The 10,344-nt window shown below is 42.9% G+C and overlaps 2 protein-coding genes across 19 annotated transcripts in view; both read left to right on the forward strand.

Annotated features, from left to right (window-relative positions):
• Positions 1 to 4,782, forward strand: part of LOC132975140 (mucin-12-like) — a 54,734-nt gene extending 49,952 nt beyond the window's left edge. For 17 of the 18 annotated variants that reach the window (XM_061039460.1, XM_061039469.1, XM_061039471.1 and 14 more), the window contains 4 exons: positions 1,821 to 1,979; positions 2,120 to 2,226; positions 2,819 to 2,939; positions 3,811 to 4,782. In XM_061039460.1, the coding sequence (XP_060895443.1) occupies positions 1,821 to 1,979; positions 2,120 to 2,226; positions 2,819 to 2,939; positions 3,811 to 3,876 (453 nt within the window). In that variant the 3' untranslated portion in view covers positions 3,877 to 4,782. Of the gene's footprint in view, positions 1 to 1,818; positions 1,980 to 2,119; positions 2,227 to 2,818; positions 2,940 to 3,810 lie in introns of all 18 variants that reach the window. The other variant, XM_061039461.1, reaches the window with a different exon arrangement.
• Positions 4,783 to 5,966: 1,184 nt separating this feature from the next.
• ly6pge (lymphocyte antigen 6 family member pge) overlaps positions 5,967 to 10,344 on the forward strand; it is a 6,581-nt gene continuing 2,203 nt past the window's right edge. Inside the window, exons 1-3 of the mRNA XM_061039506.1 lie at positions 5,967 to 6,244; positions 8,136 to 8,252; positions 10,310 to 10,344. The exon at positions 10,310 to 10,344 is cut by the window's right edge and continues 2,203 nt beyond it. Coding sequence (XP_060895489.1) covers positions 6,151 to 6,244; positions 8,136 to 8,252; positions 10,310 to 10,344 — 246 coding nt within the window. The 5' untranslated portion in view covers positions 5,967 to 6,150. The remainder of the gene's footprint in view (positions 6,245 to 8,135; positions 8,253 to 10,309) is intronic.

The following is a 10,344-nucleotide window of genomic DNA, read 5'->3' on the forward strand; positions in this document are numbered from 1 at the left end:
AAATCATAAAGTCTCTCCTGTGTAAATGTGTCTCTGAGTCATGACTGTCTACAATGAGGGAGAAGCTCGAGTCCCGCTGGCTGTGTTGTTGTCAGAGCCGTGTTTACATGGACGGGACGGCCGGCTCCTCCCCTTGTGTATAAAAGCTGTTTTAGTCAAGAACTAGAGAGAAGAAGAAGAACATACTCTCTGATTATTTGGATGTTAGTAAGAGTTTTTAGATCACAGTCGCATGTGAAGCTACAAGCTAACTAAAGAGCGCTAACTTTAGTAAAGGGTGGTAAAGGAAACGATTCCATGCACATCCGCATTTTCTACATGTTGGCAAAAGTAATTCCTGCAGAATCAGCGAGCTGAGCAGGTTGGACTCCTGAGCTTGTGACCGGACGGGAAAGGGAAATCTGGGAGGAGCTTTGCAATGTCATACTGAAGGATCTAGAAATCATTAGGGCGGAGCCAGCTTTGTCTCGATGGTATTATTTTATGGTTTACACACTCGAACAGTATCAGGGAAGTTTTGAGGAGACAGGACAGATGTTTGTGCAAAAATCAGGTGGGGAAAAGTAAAAATGTGTCAGAAAATCACAGCTCAAGAAAAACAAAAGTATGTGTACGTCTGTTACCTCTGCAGGAGTCTTTGAACTCTCCCATCGTTCCGTGTTTTTGTCTGCATGCTGCATTGATTTATCAGATATATATCTTCATAAAGTGTATTATAAATACTGACACCCATGATTACATTGTGATGTATTGTCAAAGGTCAAATGTTTGTTTTTATGTGTATATGTTTAATCCACTACATGCAGGCAAACATTTTTTTTAACTGCTTCCTTTTGATAACGAGTACATGGTGGTTGTTTTTCTCGAGAAGTCTCATTATTTATCGCATTATCTTGGAATAACGACGCTGGTTCTTTATCTAACGGCGTTGGATGTTTCACTATGGGACTCGCTTTGACCCACCTCAAATCATTCTCGCTCTGAGAAAATGACGAGACCTCACTCAGGTAATCTAAGGTAGCTAGGCTGCTCCTGTGATGAGTTAATTTCAGTTCCTTTTTTTCCTTTTTTTCCCTCAAGATCTCAAGAAGTAAACTCATCTTGACAAGAGGACCTGCGTTGTCATCTTGAAATAATAGCCCTCCGTTTCAATCAGCGATATTTACACCCCTGTGACGTTTCGCCTTCAATCTGAATGTTGCAGAGCCGTAATAAGTGGAAGAAATGATCCCCTGTGTGTGTGTGTGTGTGTGTGTGTGTGTGTGTGTGTGTGTGTGTGTGTGTGTGTGTGTGTGTGTGTGTGTGTGTGTGTGTGTGTGTGTGTGTGTGTGTGTGTGTGTGTGTGTGTGTGTGTGTGTGTGTGTGTGTGTGTGTGTGTGTGTGTGTGTGTGTGTGTGTGTGTGTGTGTGTGTGTGTGTGTGTGTGTGTGTGTGTGTGTGTGTGTGTGTGTGTGTGTGTGTGTGTGTGTGTGTGTGCATGTCTAACAGTGTGTGTGTGTGGAGCTCCCGCTGTGCAACGCTGACATGCAATGCAAATTCAAAGACTGGGACGCCAATATTACACCGTCGCTGAATCAATATGAATGTACAAAGACGGGAGCTTAGATACGGCACATGCAGAAAAGGGTTAATGACATAAAATAAGTCAAGGTCACGAGAAAACAACCAGAAATGACTCGTTATTACTGTGGGGAAAAAAAGTTAAATAAAATGTTTGGCTGTCTGTTAAGAGGTTTTCCATCCTTTAGCACACACTGATGATCTGATCTACTGTGTGTGTGTGTGTGTGTGTGTGTGTGTGTGTGTGTGTGTCCTTCAGAGGATGACCAGAAGGAGAAGTCTCTGTCCCATCACACCATCCAGCAGCTGATCATGGAGAAGGACCAGGCGCTCTCCGACCTCAACTCGGTGGAGAAGTCCCTGGCCGACCTGTTCAGACGCTACGAGAAGATGAAAGATGTTCTGGAGGGCTACAGAAAGGTGACGAATTATTCACGTCTAATGAGCCGTCTCTTCTTCGGCGAGATCTGGCCTTGGAAATCTTCAAAAAACACAATGATTCTATGCCCCTTCTGGCGGGTAATTAAAAGTGTTTCTTGAATGTTTTTTTTTTTTTTTAGAATGAAGAGGTTCTGAAGAAATGTGCTCAAGAGTATCTGTCCCGGGTCCGTAAGGAGGAGCAGCGCTACCAAGCCCTGAAGATCCATGCAGAGGAGAAGCTAGACAGGTGAGACTCTCGTTATATCACACTTACATTAACCTCTAATGACATCAAAAACACAAACCACTAACTCACATTCATACGGCTGTTTTCCCGTAGGACGTTTTCTAAACTGATTCTGCATTGCAAACATAACTTTAAATACAACTTTGAAAGACTAAGTCACACGGAGGTGACTTCTGAGTCTGTTATCTTACACCTGGAGCAACGAGGAACACAGCTTTTGTCACATGGAAATGCAAGCAGCGCAGTTTCCTCCTCCCTCACCTGCTTTGACTCAGGAAGATTAAAGCTCTCACCCTGCACGGGACAAAAACTCCCAACCCCCCCGTGCATGCTCTCTCCTCCTGATGTGCATATTTCTAATAAATGCAGACACACTTACATGCTCAAATGCTGGTAAAAGTTGCATGTTTATGGGCCTCAAAAGAACTATCACTGTCCCCTACATACATCCTCAAAATATACAGTATATTAAATATACTAATAATACAAACCTTTTGCCGTGAATGCCTTTTCCCAATACTCTTTACCCCATGTGCTATAGATGGTTTACATAGAGCCCTTGGTTCTCATGGTGTCACTGGTTTGATTTCAGGGCCAATTCAGAGATAGCTCAGGTGCGAGTTAAGGCGAAGCAGGAGCAGGCCGCCTACCAGGCCAGCGTGAGGAAGGAGCAGATGAAGGTGGACTCTCTGGAGCGTACTTTGGAGCAAAAGGTCAGTCAGATGTCCTCTCTGTTTTTGTGTAATCATCCTTTATTTAGTATTACGACCGATATCTGTTTTTGTTGGGTCACTGCAGCAATGTAAATAAGATTTTTTAATAGCTATTAAAGGAGCAATCAGTGAGATGTGATGAGATGATAAAGGTATCTTACTATCTGATCATTAAGGAAACATGCTATGTTGAAGTGCTGGCTTCTCTGACAACAATGCAGCAGCCAGTATGTCCTCCTTCTAACTTTAGATTCTGCTCCTGAATGCTCTGGATTTGTTTGGACCAGAGAAGGTAGGCACTTTTAAGGCCTGTTTTTTGGACGCCCCTCGGTTTGCCAGATATGAGAGCAGTTATCAGGTCAACAGGTGTTGCAGCGATGGAAGCGGGTCAAGAGAAGTGGTTCAGATAGAAGTGATTGTACCCGACCTAAAAAGCCTCTGCATGTTTCTAATAAGCTCCACGAGCAGAAACGTGCTCAAACTAGGATCAATATTGGAGATGCTTTTGAAAAATGGAGAGAGGTTAGAACACAGAAAGGTTTACAGACCCATGCAGAGCTGGATAAACACTGAAGCTTCAGAGTCCACCACATGGTGACCTGAGTGAGCATGGAGTCTAGAGAGGAGGGGGGGGGGGGGGGGGGGGGACAGCTCTCTACAATGTTTAGAATTTAGACTGCAGTACCCATTTTAAACACTAGGGGTCAGAGTTACATACTGCTCCTTTAAAGCATATAAAATGCACTACTTTTTTTTTTATACCCACAAACTTGCTTGATTGCCACAGAAAGTTTCCATTGGATCACTACGTTTTGATCAGAGGTCTTCTTCAGGTGATAACCTTAAAACTTTTTCCTTTGTTTTTTTCCAGAACAAAGAGATCGAGGAGCTGACGAAGATCTGTGACGAGCTGATCGCCAAGATGGGGAGGAGTTAGCGGCCTCACTAAACCTCGCCCGAGCCAAACCTCGTAGAGAAATTTAGCAGTTTTTTGGAAACACTCCTTAACCAAATGAAGCAGAATCATAACAAGTAACCTTTGCCACTCTTCCAAGGACTTTACGGACTTTAAAGGACAAAGACGGTCTTTGGCTTGATTTCCTACTGAGCAGGATCCCCAGGAGACGCTCCTCTTAATCACTCTGTACATTTTTTGATGTGTCAGTGTTCTGTACTGTATCAGGGGGGTCTGGTCTTAGAAAGTGTATCATATCACTGATTATAAATGTGTGTGAGTGTGTGTATGATAATGAGAAAATGAGAGCGTTGTTTGTGGGTTTAAATTATCTATGACGTTGCCATGACAGCCACTGAGGGAGAAGACTGTTTACCTGCTCCTGTAGTTGTTGTTTCCTTTTCAATATGAGAGACGGACACTTTGACTAAACAGCGACTTAGATTGAGTCTTAAAAATATCGATGCACCACAAAGAGAACACAAACGATCACAATAACCTCCTGCATGTGAGAGAGACAGAACAATGTTAACGTTTGTATATAGTGTACTGTAGCAAAGTATGAAAAAATATTCCTCTGCATCCTTTTTTAAAAAAGTTATTCTGACGCCCTCCCGCCTCGCCGCTCCCCTCACTTTAACCCTTGTAGATAATTGTCATACTTATCGTAGCTTTCTCAATGAAATTGTGGGACTTATATTTTGGATTTTATTTTGATATAAAGCAAACTAATCTTGTGACTGTATTCCCGTTGTGACCAGGAGTCATTTAATTTTTTGGATGTCCTAGTCCTGCTATGGTCGTTTGTGTCACACTGAGGAAGAAGTCTTCTCTGCACAGCTCCTGTACAGCATCTGCTTACAAAGTGCAATAAAAGATGGCAATACAGCACGTTGGGTTTTTTTCTGCTTCCTTTCTCGCATGCTACACTCTCCCACAGGGAAGGTGGAGAGGCTTCCACATGACGTGAGATATCACACATGGTGGGAAATGATCCAGGGTTTTTTGACCTTGGAAAAGTTCACCTTTCTGTTTTCAGATAGTGTTTCTACAATTCTACAATTCACTTAGCAGACGCTTTTCTCCAAAGCGACGTACATCAGAGAGTAAGAACAACACAAGCAAGGATCTAGAACAAAAAGGGAACAATGTCAGTAAGAGCAAACGATCAGCTTTGAGTCTGATTGGACACACAGGTGCTGACAGGAAGTGACCAGAGGCAAAGCACAACATTGAGGGCAGTTCTTGAGAGCTCTAATCAGTATAGAAACCATCTTATAAGTCGTCGTTATCAAACAAAAACCATCGTCATTACCATCATCATCATCAATAATATGGAGACCATCATCATTAAGTTAGTAGGTATTCATGAAAGAGCTGGGTCTTTAGCTTTTTCTTAAAGGTGCAGAGGGACTCTGCAGATCCAATGGAAACCTTTAATTACTACCGCGAGTAATAAATGTATAAATAAAGCATTTCAATAAAACAAAGATATAAAAGTGCCCCAACCTTCAGCAAGGTGATGTGGCTCTACTACCACCCGACGTCCCCGACGCCCAGCCTCCATCATCAGACTGTGTCGTCCCCTAAACCACCGCCGTCCTCATTCATCCTCATAGCAAGGAAGTGTGGACATCAGGAACGAGAGGAATACAAAGGAGAAATCCTTCCTGCATATTATCCAATTTGCTCTTTTTGTAAATCGCCTCGAGATAACACTTGTTGTTGGTGAATTGGTGCTACACAAATAATGATTGATTGATTTATGTTCATAAAAGACGATGGACGTCTTGGAGAGAAAACGGGACACGTCAGTTAGCAGTAAAGTTATTGCAGGAACATTTAGAGGAGAGCAAGTCATTACATTTTTGGTGCTTGGTAAGTGAGAACTGGCTCCATAAATATTCCTGTATATTGACTTTTACTTTAATAGATTTATAGTGACCGGTCGTGCAGCAGCAGCAGGATGATGTAAGGGCTGGACCAGGTGGTTACAGGGGCGGACGACAAGATAGGGCGGGACTCCGGATGGGCGTGGCCATAAGCAGAGGTGAAAGGTGCAGGATGAACACTTGGCCCGGCGTCTTTTGCCCATCCAGGCTGAGGAAGCAGCACAGAGCTGAGGGGGTCCCTGTTGGAGGGGGTGTTAATCTGGTGGTCAGTGAAGGAGGGATTTTAACCCATCAGATACCTCAGATTAAACTCAAGGGGGGGGGGGGGGGGGCTTTCAGGAACAAACAACCTGCTTTTCTTTGTATGATCAGGACGACCAGGAGGACAAACGGCACCATGAGACCCGACCTGTACTGCCCGCTGCTGCTGCTTTCTTTCATTCTGCTGCCGACCAACAGTAAGAAACAAATTTTATTTATCATAATCTTTAATTTTTCTGGATCTTCTCCCCCCTCCCCCCACCCTGTCAGACCTGTGCTCTACCTTTTGTCCACCACTTTTGTCATTCAGATGTGGTTGCCTTGTCCCTCCAGGTTCTCTTCCTTTGCCACTCTTAAACTTCCAAGACTTTGTTTAATTTCTTAAGAAAATGCAGAAATCTACTGCATGAATCACTTTCAAATCTTGAGACGACGGCTGCCATCATTGCACTTTGAGTCAAAGCGTTGCAGCTCTTTAAAAGACTATTCTGCAGCGAGCCCTTCCAGTGAAGCTGTTGTTCTAATTGCTGCTCATTTCTCCGCTAATTCATCTGCGTTTTGTCTCCCTGCAGTCTGTCTTCCTCCTCTGTAACCAGCATGCAATCCCAGCAAGCTAATCTCTTAATAGGCCTGCAGGCTAAAGACTTTACAGCATGTGATGGAGCGGCTGTGCTGTGCTGTGCTGTGCGGGGATAGACTGGGGTCAACTGCAAAAACAGCAGGGAGCATTTTGCCTCGCCATGTCAACACAAAGGGGGGGGGGGGGGGCAAATAAACGCAAATTAATGAGATCAATTATTTAAATTCATAAAAGAAACGCTTGCTGTTTTTGTGTGTTCTCGTTGTGCCTCTGTTGAAGTCGTGCTCATATGTTGAATGATGAATTAAGGAATGAATTACCGCCTCGTTAAGTTGTTTTGCTGGTTTGATTAGAGCTCCACTTTCTCATCAGCAGCTTTTCTGTCTTCTCCCCTTCATACCTGAGAGCTGAAACACAGATCTCGGGGTTCCTGGAGGTTATTTTGACAGCCAGGAGATGTGCGTCTACAAAGATTTTTTTTGATGCCGTCTGTGATTTCCTATAAGAGCAGCTCTCCGTTTGATCCTCTTAAGAAAGTGGCATTAAAGACCGTTTTTCTGAAGGGCCATTTTAGAATTTCCGAGATGGTTTTTGAAAAGGGAAGTGTTTAAAAGTGATATTTTACAAAGGTCAGCTACTTCTGAAGTAACAGCTCCTTCCTCTGGAGGACTCCAGGGACGCGTCTGAAAGTTGTATTTGCTGAAGTGAGCTCCTGACGCTTCAGCTGAAGGTCACAAAGATGTAGCCTATTTGTGAAATCAGAGGGGACTTGTCTCATTATTTGGTTGATTTTTAGGAAGATTTGTGGAAAAGGAATAACTGCTCTCTCTTCCCTTAGTTACACATACAAGTCTTTACCTCGACTTGTAAAGTTAAAAAAAGGATAGAAATGTCCATCAAAGAGGCTCTGACAGAAACAGGTTTACGTTAAATGAATGGATGGATTTTCATAATAAATGGGACTGAGATCGCTCGAGCATGCAACGACGTATTGCATATTTTGTCTCTGCCAGGGCTGCTATGGCTTGTTGTCATGGGAACCACGTGGACTGATGTCTCTAAATGTCTAAATTTGGGTTTTAAAAGGACAAATGTGTCAGCCGTGACTTTTACAACATGTTTTTTCTGCATAAAAGTCGATGCATTTGACAGAGAGCATTTTCTTTTTTACCATCAGCAAGATTTTTTTTGTTGTGGGGAAATTCCACGTTAGTGTCATAAACACTTCTCAGCGGCTGATGTATATTTCCCACCAATTGTACTCCAGTTGCAAGTTAGTCTTGCTTATAAGATTTCTCTTTGACTCTTTACCTTAAAATGAAGTATACAGGTGTATCAGAAGAATTTCTAATCTAGGAATCATGCTTAAAACTTCCTTCTATATTGTGTCGTATTTTGTGCTTCTCAATTCATCGCTTAACTTTTAATCTACTGACATGCGATGCAGTCGTGGTGGATTAAGAGTATCTGTCTGTGCTTCAGCAGTGTTTCTTTCCTGTGTCTCTCAGGTGAAGCTCTGAGTTGCTACACCTGCATGGGCTCCAACAACAACGACTGCAACCGGCAAGGTTCCAAATTGTGTCCCAGCTACTCCGATGCCTGCGCTGTGGTGGTCGGCCATGACAGTGAGTCCAGCAGCGACAGTGAAGCTGCCTTTGCTTTTCTGGCTTTCCTTCTAGCGATCAATTAAAACGTCTGTTTGTGCATGCATGCATGCTTGTGTGTGTGTGTGTGTGTGTGTGTGTGTGTGTGTGTGTGTGTATGTGATGGAGAACGGGGGGCTGTCTGGAGACACACCTCACTCAGAGGAGGGTCTGAAGCTTTTAAGGAAATGAAGCGCTTTGCTTGTCCTTATTGACCGATCTCTAATGAGGACACCATGTGTTCATTCCTTACAAAATAAAGTCGACTAATTTTACATTTAAATTCCATGTAAAGTCTTAAAAAACACGTTTAAAGTTTCTTATACAACAGAAGACTGTGTTAATAACCACCAGGCCAAACTTCAGTAATGGAAAAAAAATGCTTAGAATACCAATTGAAGTTTCAAAATCCTGAAAAATGAAGCAGCAATCTCTGCTTGTGATGCTTTGGATGTGTCAGTAAATGGGCTAAAACCACGGTCACTCGTGGGAAAGACATGCCCCTCTCACCTGTCAAAAAACAGCTATTCTAATTCTAGCAGCCAGTCAAGATTCACTTGCAAAATTGAAGCATAGGTAGCTAATAAAACTGCAGACTGAAATGTTAAAACTTGGTTTAGAACTGGAGATGCTAAAACACTTAGCGCAGGATTAAGCTAATGTTACCTGTGTGTCATCTAGCCCCCTATTTGACCCAGCCAAAAAATGCCTGAACCTAAAGCTGGGTAAAAGACTGTAGGATTTAGGGCTGTCCCAGATGTTAGATGATCAACCGTGGTCATATCTGTGGTTGAAGACGTCCTACACCTCCCTGTGAGAGAGGATCAAAGACGGATAATTTTCCTGCCTGAAGCAAAAAAAAGACTGCCTGCAGCAAATATCAGACTGTGTCTGAAATTTAGGATGATCATCTCACAATGTGAACGCCTCTTCAATCTACATCAACTAACCACCCAATAGGAATGCAGCATGAAAGGAAGCACTATTCAGCGTGAACACAGAGGTGCCGGAGCTGCCGATATGTATGCATACACGGCAATCTAACGGCCTTATCTCACAGTGTACCTGCACGTCGTACAAACATTATGAGATCGGTGTTGCACAGTGTGGCTGCAGATATTCTATAAGATTGAAGTCTTTTCATATCTTTGCAAGAAATCTTTCGCCAACATACATCGTGTGTATAGGGACCAAATTCAGATTTTGCTTTATGAGGACTCTACGTTTTCACATGACGACAGTTTGCATGAAATCGACCTTAATCATCTTTACTCCTGGCTGTAATTGTCACAACCGAGATGGACCAGATTCTCCAACTTTTCATGTGAGCTAAGAATGAAAAACTAAGACGTAACACTCGAATGGGGGCACGTCATTGTAAAATAAATCCGATCTTGCCTGTGAAAGGAAACATGGTGGATGCACCAGATTGCTCAAATGAAATTCTGTCATCAGGTGGGTTGTGTTTATGCACTATGCATTAAAGGCTTAATATGCAATTTTTTGATCCAGCAGATGTCGCCCTTGAGCACCAGCATGAAACCAAAACAACTTGCGCTGCATTGTTGTGTTAGCATGCTAATGCTAGCGATCTTTATTATGCTCGTATCTTCACACTGCATGTAAATTTACCTGAAATGAGCGTGATCTAGAAACACAGTTAAGCAGTGAGTACAGTATGTTATTCTTCTTTTCTCTAGTCCCTCAATTAAACAACTTTTATACACGAGGGGAGGAGTCAGCCGGCCGTCCCAACGATGTAAACAAAGTGAAGATAGGACTCTGAAAACTCTGAAAACATCACAGACAGTGGGACTCGGGTGTTACACCCATTGTAGACAGTCATGACTCACAGAGTTATTTTCAGAGGAGATACTTGATTTCTACATTTAAGTGTGAAAAATCACATAGAAAGACTTTAAGAAGGAAATAAGGTTAAAGCTTCAGCTATGGCGGTTTAGTCAAATAACTAAGGTTTTGTTAGTGTAAAGCAGACGCTAAACCTTCCTAACTGGCTTCTCTTTCCGTCTGATTGTCAGGTGGGGTGATGAAGTCGTGCTCCTACAAGTCTTTC

This window comes from Labrus mixtus, chromosome 6, assembly GCF_963584025.1.
Source record: "Labrus mixtus chromosome 6, fLabMix1.1, whole genome shotgun sequence".
NCBI lineage: Eukaryota > Metazoa > Chordata > Actinopteri > Labriformes > Labridae > Labrus > Labrus mixtus.